Here is a 27,915-nt window from a genome sequence, read left to right on the forward strand (position 1 = left end):
CGCAAACTTCAAATATGCATAGTTCATAGTAAAAGTACTAATTTTAGTTAAAGAGTTGGGAATTTGAGCCAAAACCTTCTTCCATCAGTGAGAGCTTGGAATGGTTGACCAAATACTTATTTTCCACCATCATTTACAAATAAGTACTTTAAAATTCCTACAATGTGAATTCCTGGATTTTTTTTCACATTTTGTCTCTCACAGTTGAAGTGTACCTATGATGAAAATGACAGACCTCTGTCATCATTTGAAGTGGGAGAACTTGCACAATCGCTGGATGACTAAATACTTTTTGCCCCACTGTACATATATATATATATATATATATATATATGTATGTATATATATATGTATATATATATATATGTATATATATATGTGTATATATATATATATATATGTATATGTATATGTATATATATATATATATATGTATATATATATATATATATATATATATATATATATATATATATATATATATATATATATATATATATATATATATATATATGTAGGTGTGGGAAAAAATCACAAGACTACTTCATCTCTACAGATCTGTTTCATGAGGGGTTCCCTCAATCATCAGGAGATTTTAATGGAAGCATTCACATACAATGGTTTACATAGGGCACAGAGTGGGTGGATACAGGCAGGCGTAGGGTGTGGTGATTGGCTCACGTGTTACCTAGGAGGTGTTTCCGTCTGTGGCGGCATGTTGAAATGATTTCACTGCGCTTGTTGAGGGATGACAGGTCTGGATGATATATAATAAACAGTTTCTCTTTTAAGCATAGGTTGCATCTTTTATTACCACTGTTGTAAGGTGTGCTGGATGCAAGAATTTGTCATCCATCCATCCATCCATTTTCTACCGCTTATTCCCTTTCGGGGTCGCGGGGGGCGCTGGCGCCTATCTCAGCTACAATCGGGCGGAATGTTATTGAATATTCAACATTATTGTCTTTGAGGTTCCAAATGTGTTTGCTGAGTTCTGTAGAATTCCGCAAAGTCTGGTTTCTAAAGGAGGCGTTGTGATTATTCCATCTTGTTTTGAACGCTCCTTCGGTTAATCGTACGTACGTGTCGGATGTGTTAATGTCCTTGCGTGTTACCTTTGCTTGGTAAACGATTGATGTCTGTAAGCACCCTCCGTTGAGAGGGTAATCAGGTTTCTTGCGACAGTTACATTCCTTATTGGTTTCAGAGTCGTTTAGTCTGGGGGTAGGCAGTCCTTTTGCAATTGCTTTGTTGTGGTTTGAAATGATTTGTTGTATAATATAGCCAAGAGTCATGGATGCATTGCGTTTGTAATGCATGTTGTGTTCATAATGTGTTACAGAGCCGATGTTCTCCAGAAATGTGTTTGTCATTCTTGTTTAATGTGGGTTCACAGAGTGTGGTGCATATTAGTAAGAGTGTTAAAGTTGTTTATATCTTAACCATCAGTGTGATCTGTATGGCTGTGGAACAAGACTTTACAAGATTTACACAAGGTTTACACAAACTAAAAGCAAAAAAAAAACTTCTTACGCCATTTTGAAAAAGATGTCAGGGGAGGCCTCACTCGTGACATCATGAATTTGACCCGGCGGTAAAAGTAAGCATGCGCTAATACATTTGGGGAGCGAGTTTGACCCTGCTGTTAAAGGCCTACTGAAATGAGATGTTTTTATTCAAACGGGGATAGCAGGTCCATTCTATGTGTCATACTTCATCATTTTGCGATATTGCCATATTTTCGTTGAAAGGATTTAGTAGAGAACATCCACGATAAAGTTTGCAACTTTTGGTCACTAATAAAAAAGCCTTGCCTGTACCGGAAGTAGCAGACGATGTGCGCGTGACGTCACGGGTTGTGGAGCTCCTCACATCTGAACATTGTTTACAATCATGGCCACCGGCAGCCAGAGCGATTCGGACCGAGAAAGCGACGATTTCCCCATTAATTTGAGCGAGGATGAAAGATTCGTGGATGAGGAAAGTGAGAGTGAAAGACTAGAAAAAAAAAGGCAAGGGCAATGGGAGCGATTCAGATATTAGACACATTTACTAGGATAATTCTGGAAAATCCCTAGTGTTTTAGATTATATAGTACCTAAAAGTTGGAAGGGGTTTGGCCACGGGTGTGGTGACCGCCAGTGTCTCTGAGGGAAGCCATGCAGCTGCAGGAGGACACAAGCTCCACTCATGTCTACGGTCAGAGCCGACTTATTACCACAATTTTCTTACCAAAACCTGCCGGTTGACCTGTGGTAGAGAACCATGTTCGCTGGACCGCTCTGTTCCATAGTTAAGCTTCACCTTCGGGAATTTTAAAGAAGGAAACACCGGCTGTGTTTGTGTTGCTAAAGGCAGCTGTAATACACCGCTTCCCACCTACATCTTTCTACTTTGACGTCTCCATTACTAATTTAACAAATTGCAAAAGATTCAGCAACACAGATGTCCAGAATTAATTATGCGATTAAAGCAGACTACTTATAGCTTAGATCGGGCTGGAAAAAAATGTCCGCTACAACCCGAGACGTCAAACGCAGGCGTCATCATATCGCCACGTTTTCAACAGGATATTTTGTGGGAAATTAAAAATTGCAATGTAGTAAACTAAAGCGTCCGTATTGGCATGTGTTGCAATGTTAATATTTCATCATTGATATATAAACTATCAGACTGCGTGCTGGCTAGTAGTGGCTTTCAGTAGGCCTTTAATAATAGGGAGAAAATGTGGGAAAAAAAAGGACAAGGCCGGATGAGTGGAGTAAATAAAGCGAGTGGAAAAAGTGAAGAGTTTAAAGCCGAGGATGGATGGCGTCCATATTTCACTGTCGGGAAAGTTCAAAGAGCGGCGACGACGGCGCGCGTGCCCGCGAGCATCTGCGTGAGCGTGCGTGCGCGCGCAGGAGGCGTGGCGAAGGGGAGGGGCCCCGCGCTCTCTCTCCTCGCCTACTTTGCATATTCCACGCGCCTCCAATCGCGGCCATATGGGAAAATGCAACTGAAGGAATTATCGGCTGGAAGAAGAAAAAAAAAAGAGCGAAGAGTTTGACGCCGCCAAGCCAGGAAAAAGTTATAGCGCGCCACGGGAAGACGAAAGTCGGCTGGGCGAAAAGACGGAAGAGCGAGTCGGACGAAATTACGAGAGAGGAGCGGGAGAGAAGAGCTTTTCTTTCCCCTCGGAGGAGAGGAAACCATGTATTGCGCCTACACCATCCCGGGGATGACTGGCAGCCCCCTCATGTATTACTACAACGGCAAGGCGGTAAGCGGGCTTCCGTCATGTGTTGCGTTCAAGCTCCATCTCCCATGTGTTGCGTTCAAGCTCCATCTCACATGTGTTGCGTTCAAGCTCCATCTCCCGCCGCGGCTTTCAGCGACTTCTTCTTCGGCCCCCTCCAGCCGTCTCTATTGGGACGCCTTCACGTGCGTGCGTGCTGTGTGTAAGAAGAGTGGGAAATGTGACAGGATGTGTGACACGAGTGGGGAAAATCCGTCAACGTGGTGTTTGCCGCCAGTTGAGGTATATTTAGTTTATGACACTATTTGTCACTAAAAGTATGCCCCACTTCTCTTTCTCTCCGTCACCTGTTTCCAATTATTTAAATGGACGTGAATGCATCTCGATAAGACCCTGACTCGGAGCTGTCAACTGGAGTCACGTCTGTTAAATTCCACCTTTCCCCCCATTTATTAAAATGGTTTTAAATGTATTGTTCATGAATATAAAGTTGCACTTTCAACCCAAATACTTAGCTAAAAATAAGTGTTATTTTGTATATTTGCTGTTAACAGTTGCTTGAAATTTCGAATTTTGTATTACAGTAAACGCATCATGGATTTGATCTAAAAGGTACACAAGTAATTAAATTAACTGTTTTAGTTTTTGGTTGCTATATAATTATTTGTAAAAATTAAAACAAGTTTACATGGTGTTTGACCTCTCATGAGCCTGTCTTTGACCCTCACATGTTAAACAAAAACAGTGAACCTAAAAACAGTATATGTTTTTTTTAATATTTGCTGTTAGCAATTGTTTGAAATTTCAAATTTTGTTTTACATTAAATGCATCATGGATTTGATCTAAAAGGTAAACAAGTAATTAAAATAACTGTTTAAGTTTTTGGTTGCTAGATAATTGCGACAAAAAAACACGTTTATAAGGTGTTTGACCTCTCATTAACCTGTCTTTGACCTCTCCTTTAAAAAAAAAACAGTATACTTCAGTTATTTTGTATATTTGCTGTTAGCAATTGCTTGCATTTATATTTCTTATACATTAAATGCATCATGGATTTGATCTAAAATGTAAACAATTAATTGAAATATCTGTGTTAGTACTTGGTTGCTACATAATTATTTGTAAAAAAAAAAGTTTACAAGGTGTTTGACCTTTCATAAACCTGTATTTGACCCTCACCTTTAAAAGAAAAAAAACAGTATACTTAAGTTATTTTGTATATTTGCTGTTAGCAATTGGTTGAATATTTTTTTTAATAAATTAAATGCATGATGGATTTGATCTAATAAGTAAACGAGTAATTTAAATAATTGTCTTAGTATTTGGTTGCTACATAATTATTTGTAAAAAACAAACAAACAACAAAAACAAGTTTACAAGGTGTTTGACCTCTCATGATCCTGTCTTTGACCCTCACCTGTTAAAAAAAATCTGTCATTTAAATAAATGTGGGAGATGGAGTTGATAAAATTCACAGGTTTCTTGCAGCAACTGCAAGGTGTAAATGAAGGTTTTCTGCAGATTCACCTGCTTGGGAAGTGTTAGTCTTTTTTTCACCACTTCTGATTGCTTCTTGACATTCAAAGGAAATGAATTTGATGCAATGGTCATGAAAAAGTGCATCTGTATCCGTGTCCAAATAGGAATTGTTTTGCACTCGGACTGATTTCAATAAAAGGCCACGAGGCCGTTGGATCCTCGATAAACCAAAAGAAAATAATTCGATAAACCAAAAGCAAATAATTGAAATATAACAAAAACATGTTTTTTTTCTCGGAGAAAAAATGTGTTGTTTTTAAAAAAATGTTCTTATGCTCTTGCTCATTTATTTGAATTGTGATGGTGGATTGTTTTAGTGTCTTCCCTTTGCTGAGGATGTTAAAAAGAGATGGCAGTGTTATGTTCAACAAAGCCTCGGTTGTTTGAACGCTCACCAACAGTCTGCCTCTGTCTGCTCTGCGCCTGGCGGGTCTTCGGCCTCCATCAAGCCCTTCAAACCTCCGAGGTCTTCCCAAATATATTTTTTAAACCCACTTTTAGTTTGGAGACGTCAGTTTTTTCTCTCTGGGCAGCTTCACCCGGGGCCATGGCTCTCCAGCGAGGTGCTGCCACAGGACTCGGTGTGGCACCGCTTTGTTTGGTGACTGGCTGTTAGATGGCACATTGTGCTGATGGTCTTGATCCGGTGCCAAGCTCCTTTCCAGCCACACTTTCCCCCCCCACCCCCCTGTCTCACAGCTTGTTTACACTCCATGTCCGCTGGCAAAGAGAAACATGCAGAAAAGCAGTGTGATAACCAAACGCTGTTTGTCTCCTGTTCTGTATTTGGAGGTTTTTGCAAGGTCGGGGTTCGGGTACGGCGTGGTTGAGGCCAGTGTGTGTGTTGTGAAGGAGCCGGGGGGGTGCAAAGTGGGCCAGAGTTGTCGGGGTTTGGAGAGAAGAGACAGGAACGCCTGGACGGATGTGCTGCGGCAGCCGTGAGCCCGGCCCGCAGAGACCAAACACTGAGCAGGCTGAACTGGGGCTTTGGAGTGGGGAGTGTCTGTGCGGGGGGGGGGGGGGGGGGGGGGGGGGGCAGGAGGGAAAGAGGAGGGTGAGGGCCGGGGCCCGTGCTTCGGTTCGCGGCTGTCAGCGTGCTAACTTAAGCTCCGGCAGCTTAATGAGGCAACAGAAAGCTTGGGCTTAAAACAAAAGGCCTCATTTTAAAGGAGGGCCGGCCGGCCAGCTATTGTTATGCTAACACAACATTTGAATATTCAGTAAGTTTTAATTAGGAGGGGCCAGAAGCAGCCTGCCAAAAATCCCGCTGTCCGGCGTCACCGTGCAGCTTCCGCAAAAGCGTACTTTTTTTCGCTTTAAATCACGTCGGCGGTGTTTTTGAGGCCGTGTCTGAGCGACTATTCTTTCATTTTCAATTACTCCTCAGAATAATCCACAAATACATACTTTTATTTATAGCTTTGAATTACACATGTAATTTAAATAAAGATTTATACAATTATTTGTAGCATTTTTTTTGCCCCTTAATCACAATTAGTTATTTAGTACAAGTCCATGTTTAAGACGAAAAGCTTCCATATATGATCATTTCATTCATGTGAATGCTTAAGAAAATGCACGTTTTAATGCAAATACAGCTTTAATTCAACTGAATTGTATTTTTTGCAGTTTGTTGCAAAAATATGGATTTGATCATTTAATAATTACATTCTAATACGGATTATTTAAGTACATACTGCATGCATTTGTGGATACTTATTTTATATTATAAGACATTTTTTTGCAAAGTGCTTCGCAAGAAGGGCCTGGAAGAATATTCTCCTACGAATAACATATTTTTTGTTAAATGTATCTTTATTTAATTGCACATTTCGGGACGAGGTTGGGGGGAAAACAAATGAGTGTATGTGCTTGTCATTGTGAAGTTAGTGTCCTGTGAGCCATCATCCTGGCACTTAGCTTGTTGGAATCACAGCACAGCATGTTATGCAATTTTTACTTTATAAATAGAAACATTTGAATATGTACGCGTGTGTGTGTGTTTGTGTGTTTGTGTGTTTGTGTGTGTGTGTGTGTGTGTGTGTGTGTGTGTGTGTGCAGGCCTCTGACTTCATCTGCCACTCTTGTTGTGGGGAAACATTTTTTAAATAATAATGTTGGTCGTATTTAATTACAGTTTACTTGATGCATAGTTTTGACTATTAGTTATGAGTATTGTATATTTATAAATACGTATAACTAATGTATTTTAGTGTGTAGGCATTGCTATACACAGATGTTTCTTATTGATTTAGATTTTTTTTGATAAATAGCATTTCGATTTGTCAGATAGGTCATCTGGGGTTTCCTCGGGTGTTGAGGTTTGGTTGGTGTGTGTGTGTGTGTGTGTGTGTGTGTGTGTGTGTGTGTGTGTGTGTGTGTGTGTGTGTGTCGGTATCAGCAGCATCGCTGTCAGATAATCTGATGCAGAAGGATTACTGTGTGAAGCAGTGCAGCGTGCACACACACACACACACACACACTCAGACACAAATAGGTTAAAAGGCCAAAGGAATGAGTTGGCTGCTTTGTTTACCTCTGCTTTTTTGTCAAAGATACACATTTGTAAAACAAAATAAAATAAAACACAACATAAAAATAGCCTGTTATGCAAAATAAAAAAACACTGCAGACGATGATATATATTTTGATATAAAGTGACATTTTTTTAAAGAAATATGTGTCAGGCACATTAACAGTGTATCTTTTTTTTTGTCTTATTGGACAACCCATCAAACATATCAGGTGATTATTCAATGTTTATTCTTAGAGAACATTTCTTTGCCGGCGAATTAGTCGTCACTAATTTTGAGCAAAAGGGTCATTAGGGGATAATTAGTGACGTCTCGTTGTGAAGTATGAATGACTGGGGAACTGGTGATGTCAGTGGGTAGGTGACACCGATGATCCATTTTCTTTCTCGTCGCTATTTGAATTCATATTAACACGAGTATATTAATGACATCTAGTCTGCATTATTGACACAGGAAAAGGGTGTTTGTTGAATTCGTATATTGAGTCCACTCTCCGGTCACTTGTTTTTGCTCCGGCTTCATAAACCCTTGACTTTCATGTACAAGGGCACAGCTGCCAAAGGATGTGCGGCACGTCCACACACACACACACACACACACACACACACACACACACACACACACACACACACACACACACACACACACACGCATGCATGCATGCACAAATGCTCACCGACATGCACGCCCGCTTAATGCCGCGTTATGTATGCATGAGTGTAAAACGGGAGAAAAGGCCACAACACATCAGACCGGAGCTGCATTCTTCGGATAGCCGGGAATTTCCACCTCCCAACTCGCCCGACGGGGAGAGAATCTCTTTTTCTGCGAGTCACAGGTTAGATCACCCGGTGACCGACTGAGCGCCCGCCAGCTCGCTCAAACCTATGAAAATCAAGGTCAGCTGGCAGACCGGGACCAGGATGATGGTTCATTTATCAGGTCGGCTTGATGTAGAAGCACATCAAAGTACAAAGCACTTTTTAACGGCCAGCTCCGGTTGATGTGAGACCAGAACTGACCTGCTCAATGACAGATACCATTTCTGCTTACAAATAAGGGATCACAATTTTACTCCTTAATGCAACATCCAATTATCCACGCTATGAATTAGGGCGACGGCAGGACATTAATTTCCACGCATTTTGAAGTGAGACCAAATAGATGGGCACGCAAAATAATTTGCTACCTAAACAGATGTTAAAACAGAAGGTAAACAGGAAGAGCGTATTTGCTATAAATATTGCAGGACCATAAATACACACCTGACTGGTGGATGAAGTGGGGTTGCTCCAGCTGGCAGGTGGTGTTTTACGCTAAATCACCATTGCCTCGGTCCCGGATGATGTTTTTCAGCTGACCGACAGTGAAAGTCTGTGTCTTCCCTCAGAAAATGTGTCTTCCGAATTAACTTCATGTAGCATTAGTAGGGGTGTAACGGTACACAAAAATTTCGGTTCGGTACGTACCTCGTTTTAGAAATCATGGTTCGGTACATTTTCAGTACAGTAAGAAAACAACAAAGTATACATTTTTTGGTTATTTATTTACCAAATTTGTAAACAATGGCTTTATCCTTTTAACATTGGGAACACTATAATAATTCTGCTCACGTTAATCAACATTAAACTGCCTCAAATTGTTGCTCAGATTAAATAAAATGACAAAACTTTTCTTCTACATATAAAAAGTGCAACATTAAACAGTTTCAAGTCAACTCATCATGCTTAATTTATTACAGCATTTGGGAAGTCTGTAGTTGATTTTTATTATGTAAATGTTATATTTGTATCAACATGTGATAGCACCATTCAAAGCTTTTCTGTCCGTAAAACACACACACACACACACACCGCAAAATGAGATAGCATTGAGCTAAAAGCTAATTAGCCTTCACCTCAAGCCAGAACTGCGAGCTAGCTGACCTGCACTTTAAGTTTCTAGAAAGTCAACAGGCTCATAGTGATGTTAGTAGTAGTTGACTGGGAGGTGTTTATTATCATTTGGGGAGAGTACGCTGCTTTATGCTCACCTGCTTAACACCTATCTGCTCGACGCTGAAGCATTGACTACATGCGCTCTGAATACACACTGCTGATTGGTTGTTACCGCTATATATGTAACCAATCAGATGGTTGTGTGGGTGGGACAATGCTGGGTACTGACACAGAGGCAGAAGAGGCAAAGCAGCTTGTTAAGACTTTTGCTCGTTCGGTACACCCCCGTACCGAAACGGTTCTCTACAAATACACGTACCGTTACATCCCTATATGTTTCTTATTGCAAGTTTGTCCTTAAATAAAATAGTGAACATACAAGACAACTTGTATTTTAGTAGTTAGTAAACAAACAAAGGCTCCTAATTTAGCTGCTGACGTATACAGTAACATGTGTCATTTTCCATTCTATTATCCTGTCAAAACTATGAAGGACAAGTGGTAGAAAATTAATTATTCATCTACTTCTTCATTTACTGTTAATATCTGCTTACTTTCTTTTTTAACACATTCTATCTACACTTCTGTTAAAATGTAATAATCACTTAGTTTTGGAAGATACCACATACAGTATTTGGGGCGGTTTAGCTCAGTTGGTAGAGTGGCCGTGCCAGCAACTTGAGGGTTCCAGATTCGATCCCCACTACCGCCATCCTAGTCACTGCCGTTGTGTCCTTGGGCCAAACATTTTACCCACCTGCTCCCAGAGCCACCCACACTGGTTTGAATAAAATGTAACTTAGATATTGGGTTTCACTATGTAAAAGCGCTTTGAATCACTAGAGAAAAGCGCTATATAAATATACTTCACTTCACTTCACTTGGGTATCAAGCCGATACCAAGTCGTTACAGGATCATAAGTTGGTCTTATTCAAAGTCCTCATGTGTCCAGGGACATATTTATTGAATTTATAAACATAAAATACATTTTTTAAAAACGACAGAAGATGCCAAAAAATATCGTTGTAATCATAAAAGTATCGACTATAGAGGCTACAATACTTGGTATCATTACAGTGGATTTTAGCTGTCGATCCACCAATGGCGTTTGTTGTTTGAGCTACAGTGTGTAGTGAAATATGTGTAGCTATTCCTGATACTGCATGGACACTTGTAAGAAACATACTTTATTTGTTGCAAGGATTAGTGATTTAGAAGTAGCTAAAACACGACTCAGGCTGGACTTTAGCCGCCAGCTAGCTAGTCATGTCTTAAAGCACCTCTTCCGGTAGGCGTTTGTGTTGTAACGTCACCTTTATCATTAGTTTTTAAGCCAACACGCATCCGTTCTCCCTTTTCTGTCCACACACTGTCTGTTTGTAAGTACTCTGTGATTGTGCGCTGCTGAACATCCTCGTAAATCAGCAATGACACCACGTGACGACGACGGGGGCGGGGGGGCGTACTGGTACTTTTCAGAGGCGGTATAGTAACTTATATGATTCATTAGTATGGCGGTATTGTACTGATACCAGTTTACCGTACAACCCTGTATAGCATATTAACAGACTAAGATGGCATATTTAATGTAGCGTTTAATTCAAGCCAACAAACAGAACGGCATCTACAGTAACATGCTGCTCTGTTGTGCTGCTATCGAACTGAGAACAGTGTGTGTGCAAGATGTTCATATTCAGTACGTACCAAACACAAGCTTCGCTGCAGGAAACCAAGCTCAAGTAAGTTAACATTTTTTGGCAAGAGAACAAAGCAACGCCGCAGTGTGCGTGTGTCTTTGTGGGTAAAAAAACACACTCTCAAACACTTGTCCGCCGCGTGTATTCGTCGACAGCTACACACCGCCACAAACACACGAGACGTTCCCAGTATTCAACGACGAAGTAGAAGCAACGGTCCGGTCCTTGTTTTGTTAAGCGTGTTTGTGTGTTTGCGAGTGTGTTTAATGGGTCAGTCATGCTGTGGCCAGCAGTTAGAGAGCCTGCATGCTCTCACAGATAATCACTGGACAGCTGTCACACTTTCAACAAAAACAACACAACTGTAACAGGCTGCATCACAGTACAGCAGTTGCTGCATCTTAGCATGCAAATGTAGCATTTTGGCTGTGCTGTAAGTGCAGGGCAGAATCTGGAAGTGAAATACTTCAATTTAAAATTATATTAGGGCTGAATGACTATGACACAGATGATTAATTTGATTGACATTGAAATCACAATTAATAGCAGGATTAATCATCAATTTGAAATAATTAGTATTTTTTGTACCACTAAAACTCAACTTTACATCCATCCATCCATCCATTTTCTACCGCTTATTCCCTTTCGGGGTCGCGGGGGGCGCTGGCGCCTATCTCAGCTACAATCGGGCGGAAGGCAGGGTACACCCTGGACAAGTCGCCACCTCATCGCAGGGCCAACACAGATAGATATAATAATTAAAAAAAAACAGACATACTGTATTTTTCGGTATTTAAAAAAAGGCTTAGTTGGCCACATGCGTGGACAGCACCTTTTAGCTCTTATTTCCAAAATTTTGTACTGAATTGGGGTCTTATGGCCACTTATGTGGACACTTATACTGCCATCTGGTGGTGTCAGAAGAGTATAACATACAATGGAATGTGAAAAAAAAGTTTAAAAATAACAATTAGCATGTCACTAAAAATGAAGTACATACATGTTTATTACTAATGGACCAAGTACATCATATAAAAAGATGATTTTTAGTTTTTATTCTAATAAGAGTCCAATAAGCCTAAATAGCAAAGATAAATAAAGAGGATAGCGCACTTAAAATCCTTTAATTTTCTTAAATCTTGACAGTGTGCCTAATGTACGGAATCATTTTGGTTGTGCTTAACAAACTCGAAGCTATTTTATTTGGTACATGGTGAAATGATAAGTGTGACCAGTAGATGGCACTCACACATAAGAGATACAGTATGTGGAGACTGCCATATGATGGCAGTCACACATAAGAGACGTGTAGACTGCAATATGACTCAAGTGAACTACACCAAAATTGTATATGTTCCATTGAAAAAATAGAACATTGCACACAGCGCTCAAAAATCCATCAAAATGTTTTAGTATGACTTTGGTAAGCTATAAAGCCGCACCGCTGGATGGATTGTACTGTGCTTCAACATACGAGTAATATTATGGTGTGTGTATAAGGTGAGATGTAATATTTGCTGTTTTGTTTCGTAATATTATGCAAAAGCAACACTTCTTACTTTCTGGTATTGGCTGATCTCTATTTGAGATCTGCATAAGTCCTGAAAATTTTAGTCCACCTTTGTAGTCTGTGTCGGTAAGTTTCTTCTTTTTGTAAAGTTCTTACTTATATCTGTCAGTAAACTCGCCATGAAAGTGTTGAAACATACCAGTGTAGTTTACATTATTCACCCAAGGAACTTTAGTTATTAGAGAGTTCTGGTCGGACGGTTTTTCCCGGGACACATTTCCGTCGTGTTTATTGCACTAGTGAGCCACGGATGAGGAGATGCTGCTCCGTTATTGATTGAAGTAAAGTCTGAATGTCATTAAAACAGTTAGCTCCATCTTTTGACACTTCTTCCACTCCCGTCCTTGCACGCTACACCGCTACAACAAAGATAAGACGCTGTTGAAAGTGAGGCACGTAAATAAGATCCAACACAAAATGCCGCATCCCGAAGCGACTGTCAGAAAGGGGCTTGAAGATGATCTGCAAAACATAATCTTCCATCCATCCATTTTCTACCGCTTGTCCCTTTTGGGGTCATGGGACTAGACCCGCTCATCGGCAGTGCGCCTTATAATCCGGTGCGCCTTATGGTCCGGAAAATACGTTGCATTAGTAACGAATAAAGAACAAAAACAAGTAATAATAATAGGAACAACAATGAATTACAATAACAATAGCAATATAATAAAAAAAATTTAATTGAGCTTTTCTGCTTAAATTTTTTTTTCATAAAATTTATTACCATCCATAGAGCAAATGTTTTTTGTGTCATAAATACATTTTAATACAATTCAAAGATACTTACATTTATTGGTGCAATCTTTGGACAGTTTTGGGGAATATTTTAAGTGAAAACATGATATACTTTTTTGTAAAGGTAGCAATATGTGCTTTAAGTACATTATGCTTTTGTAACCTTTCTTTTGTTAGTGCAGTCAAATCAGCTGTTGCGCATGCCGCTGTTATTTTGCAGGTGGGAAGTATGCTGTTGTTCTGAGCTTGACATGTAGAGTCTACTTGAGGCCGTTTAAAAACAAAAACAAAAGTTGAGCAGCTCTCAAGTTGCCACTGCTGTCCTGATGATGTTGTTCACAAGCACACAAGTAGATAATGTGTTGTGGGTGTTTGGATTGTTCTTGTCAGCTTCAACTTTATAGTTGAGTCTGTTTTTAAGTGGCCGTTTCAACATTTAGTTTAGGACGTGTTCCGGGGATTAATGAATGAGTGTTTCTTAACCATAGAGCCGGGTTTTCAATAGTTGTGGCAATAATAATCTCAAACAAACTGAATAATTCTGGAAAAGTTTTTTAAGTGTAAATGTTATCACAAAAACAGTGAAACTGTGTTTTCATTTGCATTTAAATGTTATTGACAATTAAATTAATACACATATTCATTGTTAATTTTGTATATTTTAGCACATTATAATTGTATGTAAATGTATTTTATTTATGAGTCCCTTGTTATGCAGTATTTTTGGAGACTACTCATTTTCTACTCAGCCTGACTTAAGCCAAAGATTTATGTGCTAAATACTGTAAACAATAATATGTGTGATTAACATATGGTTTCATATAATTTGACAAGGTTTAAACTGTAAAAGCAGGGGGTGTCAAACCAACAGCTTTTTTCCGGCACGTGTGATGAGTTTGCCGAGTATGAAAATGAGCTGCTTTGTTTGTTTGGTTTTTTAACGAAATAAACTGCTGTTCTAAATGTGTCCACTGGATGTCATAATAGCAATTCTGTTAGGCAAGAGGTACACAGTAAAGGGTGACTGCGGCTCCTCCTCCTCCACCTACATGATACTTAAAACCTGCAGTTTTATGTCTTCTTCTTCAAACACATGGTCACTTGGCACCCTGGTTTCCCCAAAACGTCGCTGTCAAACTCAGGAAAAGTGAACTTACCCCTTTAGAAAAGTTTTTACCTCCGTTTCTTATGGTTTGTTGAGTATAGCACTGGATTAATACGTGGACATGACATTTGATACCTAGAAGAGTTTATATGTTGTGTTTTTTGTTCAATCCCAGAAAGTGTGAAGTGAAGTGAAGTGAATTATATTTATATAGCGCTTTTCTCTAGTGACTCAAAGCACTTTACATAGTGAAACCCAATATCTAAGTTACATTCAAACCAGTGTGGGTGGCACAGGGAGCAGGTGGGTAAAGTGTCTTGCCCAAGGACACAACGGCAGTGACTAGGATGGCGGAAGCGGGAATTGAACCTGCAACCCTCAAGTTGCTGGCACGGCCACTCTACCAACCGAGCTATGCTGCCCTGAATTAAAGTTTAATCCTGGCTTTGTAGATACACAGAAGAAGTGTTTTTGAAGCTGCACCAATTTGATTGATTGATTGAAACTTGTTTAAGTAGATTGCACAGTACAGTACATCTGACCACTAAATGGTAACACCGAATAAGTTTTTCAATTTTTTTAAGTCGGCGTCCACGTTCACATCCAATTTCCTCAGAATCGTCAACAAAATTGAGCTGTTTTGTCCAGGGGATTATTTGTGATTTGTACATTTTCATATTGTGCTTGTTGTATTTTTGGCCAAAGTAAAACAAAGAAAATCACATGGAGTTGTCTTTATTTTTAGGTTTCTATGCCATGATGTGACCATTACGGCCCATTTGGGAATACGATTTTCCTGAGCTAAAATGAGTTTGACACCCCTGGTTTAAAGGTTAGATATAATTATTGAATATGATTAAAATCAAGAGTAGGGTTACTAATTCAGAGTACGGGCCTGTGCTCCTCTGTAATGAAAAAGCTAGGCCCTAAGGTGTAAAATGATACGAACCTCATACACGTAGCCCTGTCAATGAATTCCCGCCAGCGGCACCTGAAGTCTAAATATAGAAAAAGAAATGTATAAAGGAAGTTTTCAAGCAAGTATAAACTTTACCAGAGGGTGATAGGAACCACAGGAAGCCAACATTTGAATCCTTACTACCATTCTATGGTTCACTCTGGCTAAGCAGGATCATTCACTAGAGCTACCTGCTCTGGTTTGTCATTTAAACGTTGTAGAATATCTGGAAAAATGAGTAGGCCACATCCTTAGGCTTCTATTTATCAGTTCCAGCTCTTTTTCGCCAATGAAATACCCAACATATTGTAATAAATAGTTTTGTTTTGTTTTAATTGAATTGGGATCAAACGGAACTCAAGCAGTCGGACTGTGATAACACTTTGCAGAAGCGGATGCAGACATTTGAATCAGATGTTAAGTCCTCTAAACTGGAGTGGTGCTCTTGTGTTTGAAATGTGATTGTGCCAGATGACTTCAATCCTGTTTCATTTTTAAAATTCATTGATCGGACTCTATACTTACTGCCATGCATTCACAAAACAGGTTGCTGAAAGGATTCAGAATATGCAGTTATTACCACGGATTAAAAGACTTCCTGTCTCGATAACATGTCTGTGACATGCTTCTTGGATCAATACCACAAGAAATCACAAATTAGAACCCGTTTCTCAACACATCTGTTCAGAGCTTCAAAGTTTTGGGGGGCTGGGTCAGACTTGAGCAGCCTGAGGTCTTCATAGCCATCAAACAGTCCACTCAGGATTTTGAAGGACCTTTTTAGACTGTTGGGGCCATAAATGTTAAATGTTACTGGAGTTTTTCCTCAAATATTTTGATGGAAGTATTTTGTAATACATTTGCCGAAGAGAGTAAACGTTTCAATCAACCAGTTCATGGTCACAGACTCGTATAAGACAGATCTGGTCAGAGAGGGTGGTGGAGGTTTCAAAGTATCTTCCTCCTCTAAAAATGGGTGCTCATTTAATAATGTTAGGTATTAATGCTCAGACAAGGAGGGTTTTGTTGTATTGTGGTGCAAAACTACTGTTGTTCAGCTACAATGGAGTGGAGTCTGATTGGATGAGAGGCAAATGTCTTCTAAGACAATCTGAACAGGCCGTGTCTGGGTGTTGTTGAATGGCTTTTGCTTTACATAGTAGAGTTTTAATGTTGCGATAAACTGTAGTTACTGACAGTGTTCCTGAGCCCATGTGGTGATATCCTTTACTCATTGATGTCGCTTTTTGATGCAGTACCACCTGAGGGATCGAAGGTCACGGGCTTTCCGCTTACGTGCAGAGAATTCTCCAGATTTTCTGAACCTTTTGAAAATATTACGGACCGTAAATGGTGAAATCACTAAATTTCTTGCATTAGCTGGTTGAGAAATGCTGTTCTTAACGTGTTCGACAATTTGCTCACGCATTTGTTCACAAAGTGGTGACCCTCGCCCTATCCTTGTGAATGACTGAGCATTTCATGGAAGCTGCTATTATACCCAATCCTGGCACCCACCTGTTCCCAATTAGCCTGTTCACCTGTAGGATGTTCCAAATAAGTGTTTGATGAGCATTCCTCAACTTTTTTGCCACTTGTGCCAAAACATGTCGCAGGCATCAAATTCCAAATGAGCTTATATGTGCCAAAAATAAAGTTTCTCAGTTCGAGTGTTAAGTATCTTGTCTTTGCAGTCCATTCAATTGAATCTAGATCAGGGGTAGGGAACCTATGGCTCTCGAGCCAGATGTGGCTCTTTTGATGAATTGAATCTAGAGGTTAAAAAGGATTTGCAAATCATTGCATTTTGTGTTTATTTACGATTTACACAACGTGCCAACATCACTGGTTTTGGGTTTTGTAGTTGGAGTAGTACTCAGGGACAAATTTGACAGGTGAATAACGACCATTGAAGAAATCTGTGGGAAAGGGGCAGTGGTTAGCCAAAGTGGTGAGCTTGTACATCATTTCCAGGGATGTGTTGAATTTGTGTGAATTTTTGGGATACATCATAAAACCCCGAGAAGTCTAATGCAACAGTTCCTTTGAAATAAATCCTGAATATTGTATGAATTTATCCGCTCATGTAAGCCAGCGGCTGGATGATTTAATGGCTGCACATGCACTTTAAACATGAAGAGGTCAAGGGGTTAAAATCCCTGTGAACCAAACCCATGAAGAAGAAGGATTATGTGTGGAAATGTATGTCGGTATGTTTATGGCTTTGCCCTCTGGTAAAAGAGAAGAAAATAAATACGCTGTGTGTGAAACACGACAACCATTTATTGTTGCTTCATTGTTGTTGTTTTTGGTTGTAGACTTGTTTATGAATGAGCGGCATGGCCTAAAATCTGCATCCCAATGAATATTGTAGCCCTTGTGATGACAATGTCTCTCACGACATATCATTTATCATATACAAATAATATTAGAAGCATTTCAACAGCTCTTAATTTGGCTGCTGACTCATGGAGTAGCATAGTGCGTCATTTCTGGTTGTATTATTTTCTCAACACTAATATTAACCTACCTGTTAATTTACTGTTAATAGCTCGTTACTTTCTGTTTTAATATTGTTCTATCTGCTAAAATGTACTAATCTGTTGTTTGAGGTTTGGGTGATACTTCAAACTAGGGTATTAACCCAATAAAATACTGTAGTTAAAGGGGCAGTAGTTTATACTGCAAGTGTCTAACTCAAGGCCAAGGGGCCAAATCTGGCCCACCACAATATTTGATGTGGCCTGCAAAAGCCTGGAAATATTTTGCGTTAAAATGCTTAATCTTTTCTTACTAAATATATTTGTTCTTTCCCTTTTGACATTAAAAATCATGCACTGCATGCAATTGCATATCTTTTTTTAATTGAATACTATTAAAATCAAAATATTATCATGTATTCCAAAAATATTTTTTGTTAAAATAAAAAATATATACTGTATATATTTGCTTGAATTATGATTTCAAAACGAATTATCAATCAAATTCCATCCATTTTCTACCGCTTATTCCCTTTTTGGGCTCGCGGGGGGCGCTGGCACCTATCTCAGCTACAATCGGGCGGAAGGCGGGGTACACCCTGGACAAGTCACCACCTCATGACAGGGCCAACACAGATAGACAGACAACATTCACACACTAGGGACCATTTAGTGTTGCCAATCAACCTATCCCCAGGTGCATGTCTTTGGAGGTGGGAGGGGCCTATCCCCAGGTGCATGTCTTTGGAAGTGGGAGGAAGCCGGAGTACCCGGAGGGAACCCACGCATTCACGGGGAGGACGCAATCTAAATTGATAATAGATTTTACGGTTAAATTCCACCGACTGAGTTTTACACCGTAAAATCAACTTTGTTACTGTTTTTTTTTTCCATATACAGTAAGACACTAAAACAGTAATTAATTGACGCCATGCCCAGGATATATATATATATATATATATATATATATATATATATATATATATATATATATATATGTGTGTGTATATATATATATATATATGTGTGTGTATATATATATATATATATGTGTGTATATATATATATATATATGTGTGTATATATGTATTAATGATTGTGACTTCCCGTGACAGCCATCTTGATTTGTGGGTTATCCGGTTGGCGTTGCCATGGCGAATGACACGAGGGCGCGTGTCGCCGGTCTGCGTCACTATGGCGACAGGTTTGCGGTGACCCAGCAGACCAGGGAAGGGCTCGCTGCAGCCCACTCCCCACCGTGCAGCCTCTTCAATAATTGACACACCTCGGCCGCCATCTTAGTTCAGTTGTCTGTCAGCACGTTGCTCCGGCAACAACGTCCTTCCGACCCGGAGGCTCCGGTGACACCGGTCGCCTTCTGCCAAGAAAACTTTCAAAATTGGCATCCTTAGAGGAGATGAAAAATGTCTTGGCAGCCATTTTAGAAGGATGTGAGTCTCCCGTTGGCAGCAGAAGCAATGTGACTGTACTGTATGTACGGTATGCATTCTTCATTTCTTACACACACATTCTGTTTATTTTTTATGGATACATTCATAGTGGATGACAACCTTTCAACACATTTGGTGGATTTAAAGATTTAAAAAAAAAAAATTGTAAAGGGGTACGCTGCAAAAAGTCAGTGTTCAAAAAGAAAAAAGAAAATACAAAAATGAGCAATATTTTATTTGAACTAAGCAAAATTGCCTGCTAATAGAACAAGAAAATTCAGCCTGTCGAGACTTTCCAAAACAAGTAAAATTAGCTAACTTCAATGAACCCCAAAATATCTTAAAATAAGTATATTATGACTAATAACAAGTGCACTTTTCTTGGTGAAAAAAAAGAGACCTTTTTGCTCAATATGTTGAAAAATATTCTTAAATGAAGTAAATGCTAGTGCCATTATCTTGACATAATGATATGCGCTCGGTATCATGGTTTTTTTAAAATAAATTATTACTTTAAAAAAGTAGTTTTATACTTGTGACTGAACAGTCAATAGTTATTTATTTTATCATTAATGTTTTTCTTATCAAATAAAATTGAGCTTTTGTTAAACCAAATATTGTGGGTTTTTTCCATATACAACAACCTATCTGGATTCGATGAGAGAATCGATAAAGAATCGGTTCGATAAAAGGATTCGACAATGGGCTCAAACTCGATAATTTCTTATTAAACATCATCCCTATTGATGACACAGTTTTGCAACACTTGATGTTCTAGTTTCAAGCATGTTTTACTCAATATAAGTCGTGAAATCTCAGCAACAAGATGTCATATTTTACTGACATCATGTAGGAAGAAAACCCTTAAAACAAGTAAAAGACTAACTAAAATTTTCTTAGTGAGAAGAATTATCTATCAGACAGAAAATAAGCAAATATCGCCCTTATTTGAGATATTTCATCTTACTTAGATTTCAGTTCCTGCAGTGTATTTGGTGGGTAGATTTGAAATGTACTGTATTATGTATATTATATGATGATGTATATTTGAACTGTTCATAAGCTGTGTGCTGCTAGCCTGACCTTTTTGCAGAATGGACGCTGATATTAACAAAAACAATAATGTAATACAAAATTATGTCTGTAGATAGATGAAAATAATAATGAATACAAAATTAAGAAAATACATACACGCACTCAATGTGTATTGTTTTCATACATTGCAACAACAACAGATACAACATAGTTGACTCTTAAGTGTATGAGATGTGTTTGGTTGTGTTGCTTTCATGCAGATTATTGTACACACTGCAAAAAGTGAAATCTAAATAAGATTAAATATGTCAAATAAGGTTGATATTTGCTTATTTTCTGCCTGATAAGATCATTCTTCTCACTAAGCAGATTGTATGTTAGTCTTTTACTTTTTTTCTAAGTATTTTGGTCCTAAATGATCTCAGTAAGATATTACATCTTGTTGCTGAGATGAGATGACCTATATTGAGTAAAACATGCTTGAAACTAGAATATCAAGTGTTGCAAAGCTGTGTCATCAACACTCACAAATATAAGACTACTTTCTTAAAGTAATCATTTCTTATTTCAAGCATGACAAGAAAAATCATGCCTTTGAAACAATTTTGTGTCATTAAAACAGATGAACTTTGCTGTTTTATTTCAATGAAACAATAGAAAGTAGGTACTCATATAGTAGTACAGTTGGCACGGTACAGAAAACTGACAGTTAATATTCAAACATTTAACATGTGACATTTCTAAACAGAAATGAATGAAATTTGAATAGAAATAATTAATGCACATTCAGAGGAATTCTTCAAAATTACAATTTAAAAAATTTTGGCCGGGGGTTGGGCTGTGTGTGTATGTATATGTATGTATATATATATATATATATATATATATATATATATTCCTCGCACACTAATTGACTGAAAGAGCACATACTTGGTGTGATGATCTCATGTTATGGATGGAAAAATGCATTTTTAGACTATATGATTTTCCTAAGCGACAAGGAGACCCCGAGAGTAACAAGCGGTTGCCTTGTTGCCTTTCCATTAAGAACAATAAATGTGCTTTTAGTATAAGTTTTCTGGTTACAAGAAATTGTATGCCAAGTGCATATCATTATGTCAAGATAATGGCACTAGCATTTACTTCATTTAAGAATATTTTCCCACATATTGAGCAAAAAGGTCTCTTTTTTTTCTACCAAGGAAAAGTGCACTTGTTATTAGTGATAATTTACTTATTTTAAGATATTTTGGGGTTCATTGAGGTTGGCTAATTTTACTTGTTTTGGAAAGTCTTGACAAGCCGAATTTTCTTGTTCTATTGGCAGATAGATCATTTTGCTTAGTTCAAATAAAATACCCTTCATTTTTGTATTTTTTTGTTGTTGTTTTTGAACACTGACTTTTTGCAGTGTAGGGCCAATTTAGTGTTGCCGATCATTTTTTTGTGCAAATGTATACCCGTGATAGACAAGCTTGTGCTTGCCATAATTAGTTATAGGTCAGAAAATAAGTCAAATTGGCAAGCAAAGAGATGAAAATAATCTACCAGAAACTTCCAGGTTTACCATGAACATACCACCTAAAGCACAGTGTGTGTGTGTGTGTGTGTGTGTGTGTGTGTGTGTGTGTGCGCGCTGCCTCCCACTGGCTTGTTCTCACTCTGACAGCTTTGACTGCTGAGGAGAGCAGAGGTCTTATTGGCTGCATGCCCAGCAACAGGCTTTTTGATTGGCTTTCAGGCCAATTGCTGCTCTTGTCAGTCGTGTGTGTGTGTGTGTGTGTGTGTGTGTGTGTGTGTGTGTGTGTGTGTGTGTGTGCGCGTGTTCGTTTGGCATCATGGCAGCAAAATAAGTCAAACACGACTACCTGCTGCCTTTGTTTCCATCACTATGAGTATAAGAGGTCACATTATGATTTAAAACACTTCCTTGAGGTCTACATAACATCTAATGGAGGTTCTTTGGTCAAAATATTGCATAGATGATGTTTTACAGATCATCTTCAAGCTGCTTTCTGACAGTCTCTTCAGAATGCACTGTTTAGTGGGCGCTCTTATTAACGTGCCTCCACTTCGACTGCCGTGTTGCTATGTAGTTTTTAGCTTTTCCAGGCCGTATTTCCCGGACCATAGGCGAACCGGACATACTTGCCAACCCTCCTGAATTTCCTACAGAAAATCTCCCGGGGCAACCATTCTCAACGATATTTGGGGCGTGCCTTAAAGGCACTGCCTTTAGCGTCCTCTCTCGCCTGAAACCTTCACCCTTTAACAGCCTCATGCTGTCCAGGCGTCCACTTTTCCTACATATGAACAGCGTACCAGTCACATAATAATGTAGCGTTGGACGGGTTTAACAAAGGTCTTTACTTGAAGATGTCAAAAAATGCTGACACTTTGTATGATCTTTTAATTGGTTTAATGATAGTGTTCATTTCAAGCCCGCACACACACACACACACACACACACACACACACACACACACACAAGTGATTGCAAGGCATACTTGGTCAACAGCCATACATGTCCCACTGAGGGTGGCTGTGTAAACAACTTTAACACTGTTACAAAAATGTGCCACACTGTGAACCCACACCAAATAAGAATGACAAACACATTTCGGGAGAACATCCGCGCCGTAACACAACATAAACACAACGGAACAAATACCCAGAACACCCCTTGCAGCACTAACTCTTCCAGGACGCTACAATAACATCTACGGCCTTTGAAGCTCAGTAAACAACTGCACACACAACAAGAGGGAGATGAAGCAGATGGACAAAGAAGAGACATGGCGACGACGAGGAAGAAGAAGAAACACGCTTGCAAGTATGTGTGTGTATATATATATATACATATATATATATATGTGTATATTTATGTATGTATATATATATATACACATATATATACATATATATATATATATGTGTGTGTATATATATATACATACATATGTATATATTTATATACATATACATACATACATATATATACATAAACATATATATTTTTAATGTTTTTATTTTTTCAATTACAAAACCAATTTAAAAAAAAATATATATATATATATATATTCTTACTCATACTGTACATGTCATACGTCAGTATAATTTTATACCAAATTAAATATTGTTTAACAATTTTTTTAATGTGTTTGAATTTAGAAAGTTGTTAAATCAGGAATCGTTTCTGAATCGAAATGTCATAGTTTGCATCAATGTTGTGTCTTGAGTGTTTATGAAGAAAAAGAGTTTAAATATCCCGTTAAAAAGAACAAAAGCTAAAACTGACAAAGCATTTTGCAGAGTGTTTAAATCTGCCACGTGATGCTGAGGTACAGGTGGTCGACCTTTAACCTCTGACCTGCCAGGGAAAGTGACAGGTGGAAAATGGTTTCCTTGGGGAGGCAGCTGAGGTCTCCTGGCTGCGTGTTTGTCTCCGACACTTTTCCTGTGGTCTCATCTGTTTCAGCACGCATCGTCTGTCTTTTCTTTACGCCCTTTTTGCTATTTATGAGGTCAGATCCTAAAAGGAAGGAAAATTCCTCCAAACCGGCCCAGATGTCTTTGTGGCTATTTTTAAAGGCGCAGTCGCACGTGTGTGGAAGTCAATCCCAACTACACACACTTTCTTCAACAACATCACATATAGTTGAGTGAAAATATCCCATCCTAAAATAGACATAACGTGTGTTTCTGGGTTTGACTTCTCGGGGACGTTTAAAGCTTTTCTCTCCCTAGCAGTCGTCGACATGTGGCAGTGATTAAATCAAAGGCAATTGTTGAAATAGAAGTAAGAAAAATGTCTGCGCGATTCCTCTGCCAGAAAAAGTCCTGGTGGTTGAAAAGAAAATGGGAGTCTAATAAAACGAGTGTGGAAGAGACTTGTAAAGAGCCGTCACCTGCGGAGAAGTGCTTCTGTTCTTCTGGCCTAAAAGATGCATTCACACACACACACAGACGCACGCACGCACACACACACTCACATACACATGCACACACACGCATACACACACACCGCTGACATGCAAAACCACCTCGTTTCACAGATGGGGAAACCATTCTGACACACACACACACACACACACACTCACACACACGCACAGATGTGGAAGAGTTATTACAGGCACTTATTCTTATTTATGATTTGGAAGTAAACCAGAATGATGTAGCTCCATTTTGTTTGATAATATTATTATTGTTTGAATTGTTCAATTAAAAGGTAACTTTTTTTGGTCAAATCCAAATTTTTCATGATCTGTGATTCATTATTTCCTTCCTCTGACGGTCATTTTGCTTTTAAGTGCGCACGCAGACACACACACACACACACACACACAAACTCACTCAATCCAAGCACGCTGACTATTTCAAGCATCAGGGGAATATTATAGTCACATTATGCTCGCTGTGAGGCTTCATATTCCCACGTCATTGTGTGTGTGTGTGTGTTTGTGTGTGTGTGTTCAGAAAAGTCCACTCAATTTCCTGGGGAAGATGATGTGGAAGGCCTTGATATTACTCACGTATAAACCACACACACACACACACACACACACACACACACACACCGGATCGGTTAATGGGTTTTAGAGACACAATTTAAAAAAAGATATACGATGCATTGTCATCAATTCATTATTTTGATTTTGTGACAGAAATCTTGTAACCCATTGCTTTTTTAAATTCTATTCATGGTTAATAATCCTCACACAGACACGTGTAAGCATGATGGCATATTAGCTAATGCTAACGACGCTAGCTCGATTACATTAGGATAGCATGTGCAAATATGGACGAAAGGTAAGTATGAATTGTTTTAGTTATATTGTAACATTTGCAAACGTTTAGACTGATGTCAGAAGAATATTTTTGAGCAGAAACGATAAAGACGGACGGTAGACAAAACGGGATATAGCGTTGTGGAAGTTGCTTCCCCGCAGTTCAACTGTTAGACACAACACCAGAGCTAAGCGTGCAGTTTTTAACCAGGTTTTGATGTACATATATTTTATCATGAGTTTTCTCTACAGCAGGACGCGATTTTTCAGCCACGTCCGTATCCTCCCTCCCCTCCTGCTCCCAGCCACTTACTGATAAAGACAAAAGATTATTAGATTAACACGTACCACCTCTGAAATCTAATCACCTGCCAGCTGTGTCTCGCCGTCAGCCCATGCCCCGCCCCTAACTGATGGTGCTCGTCCTCAGCACCATAGACTTGCCAACCCTCCACATTTTTCTGGGTAACTCCCGAATTTCAGTGTCCCTCCCGAAAATCTCCCGGGGCAACCATTCTCCCGAATTTCTCCTGATTTCCTTAAAGGCACTCACAGCCTTTAGCGTCCTCTAAAACCTGTCGTCACCTCCGCTTTTTCTACGTACAAACAGCGTGTCCGCCCAGCCACATATGAAATGCGGCTTTTACGGGCACGCATAAAAGAATGCAAGGCATACCTGGTCAACAGCCATACAGATCACACTGAGGGTGGCCGTATAAACAACTTCAACACTGTTACAAATATGCGCCACACTGTGAACCCACACTTAACAAGAATGACAAACACATTTCGGGAGAACACCTACACTGTAACACAACATAAACACAACACAACAAAAAGCCAGAACCCTTTGCAGCACTAACTTCCGGGATGCTACAATATACATCCCCGCTACCACCAAACCCAACCCCCCCCAACCTTACCCATCTCCCGAATACGGAGGTCTGAAGGTTGGCAAGGTTTGCTCCTGCAGGCGCGCTGGCCACACCTCCCTCCACAACCGTACTTACAGTTCAAGGGATGAAACAGGAAAGTAGATTCTCAACCCGCGGCACCTGCAGTAACAGTAACACACCTTTCTAATACATCGTTCTGTGTTTTATGAAAACTATGTTGAAAACTAAATAATCATTTTGGTATTTTCGGTTAGTTTTGGACTCAGTTACTGTTTTGTGCAACCTTGACTTTGTTTTAGTTAGCATGTTTGCTTATTATCTTCACCTGCCTCTTATTGGTGTTCGGGACGCTCACCTGTTCCCGGAGCACTAATCAGTTTAGTTATGTTCTGTTTTGTTTTTGACTCCATTCGTTCTTGTTTTTGCGCACCCTGGTTTGTTTTTGTTTCCATGACTACCAATCACTTCACCTGTTCTCACGACTCACACACCTGATTCACTTGGACTCATGCACCCGTTGTCAATCACTACATCACTATTTAAGCCTGCAGTTGCCAGGCAGTCAGCCTGGCGACATCACCTTCTACTCACCTTCGATACACCCTTGTAATCCATGCTGATGATCCATGTCCCGTTCTTGTTCCAAGTAAGTTTTTCGTTATTCATGCCATAGTGGAAGTTTTTGTTTTGTCCATAGTTTTGCCTTTGTGCAAGTTCTGTTTTCATAGCCAAGTTTTGAACCTCCACTGAGAGCGCCTTCTGTTTATACCCTTTGTTTTTTTGTAATATTTTTGAGTTAAGTTTAAAGACCTACTGAAAGCCACTACTAGCGACCACGCAGTCTGATAGTTTATATATCAATGATGACATATTAACATTGCAACACATGCCAATACGGCCGCTTTAGTTTACTAAATTGCAATTTTAAATTTCCCGCTGAGTTTCTTGTTGAAAACGTTGCAGAATGATGACACGTGTTTGTGACATTTCGGGTTGGAGGGGACATATTAGCTCAGCACTACTTACGGCTAAAAGTCGTCTCTTTTCATCGCGCAATTACACAGTATTATGGACATCTGTGTTGCTGAATCTTTTGCAATTTGTTCAATTAATAATGGAGACATCAAAGAAAAATGCTGTTGGTGGAAAGTGGTGGATTGCAGCTGCCTTTAGCACCGAGTTTGTTGTGACGCTTTAACACAGAGTGGTCAATCAAACATGTTTCTTTACGTCAACCAGCATGTTTTTGGATGGGAAAATTGTGATATATAACTTACGGGAGACATCAGTGGATTATTCATCCTGCAGTAGCTGTCAAAAAAGGCAGCTTTGAGCTTGGCTCTTCGGGTTCTCTCAGAGACACTGGCGTGTTCACCGCAGCCATTCGACCTCAAGGTATGTCTTTAAAATCTCACTAAAACACTATTAAAACAATAAGCAGATAAGGGATCGTCCAGAATGATCCTAGTAAATGTGCCCAATTACATCTGAAACGCTCACTTATTTTTTTTATTTTTTTTTCTAGTCCTTCACTATCAATATACTCATCCACGAATCTTTCATCTTCGCTCAAATTAATGGGGAAATTGTCGCTTTCTTGGTCCGAATTGCTCTTGCTGCTGGTGGCCATGATTATAAACAATGTTCAGATGTGAGGAGCTCCACAACCCGTGACGTCATGTGCACATCGTCTGCTACTTCCAGTACAGGCAGGGCTTTTCTCTTAGCACCGAAAGTTGTGAACTTTATCGTGGATGTTCTCTACTAAATCCTTTCAGCAAAAATATGGCAATATGGCGAAATGATGAAGTATGACACATAGAATGGACCTGCTATCCCCGTTTAAATAAGAACATCTCATTTCAGTAGGCCTTTAAAGATGTCATTACCTTCACGCCATGTCCGTTCCAATCTCTTTGCACCATGGGAAAACAAACCACACCATAGTCCA

General features: G+C 39.3%; 1 protein-coding gene across 11 annotated transcripts in view; it reads left to right on the forward strand.

The window, feature by feature from the left end:
* The window catches only part of LOC133536526 (transcription factor 4-like), a 415,635-nt gene that overhangs the window by 294,506 nt on the left and 93,214 nt on the right, over positions 1–27,915 (forward strand). Inside the window, exon 1 of one of the 11 annotated variants that reach the window (XM_061877143.1) lies at positions 2,725–3,262. The exons of 9 other annotated variants lie outside the window; for them this stretch is intronic. In XM_061877143.1, the coding sequence (XP_061733127.1) occupies positions 3,194–3,262 (69 nt within the window). In that variant the 5' untranslated portion in view covers positions 2,725–3,193. Of the gene's footprint in view, positions 1–2,724; positions 3,263–27,915 lie in introns of those variants that run through there. One more of the 11 variants, XM_061877145.1, reaches the window with a different exon arrangement.

The sequence above is a fragment of the Nerophis ophidion genome, linkage group LG17 (assembly GCF_033978795.1).
Source record: "Nerophis ophidion isolate RoL-2023_Sa linkage group LG17, RoL_Noph_v1.0, whole genome shotgun sequence".
Classification (NCBI taxonomy): Eukaryota; Metazoa; Chordata; class Actinopteri; order Syngnathiformes; family Syngnathidae; genus Nerophis; species Nerophis ophidion.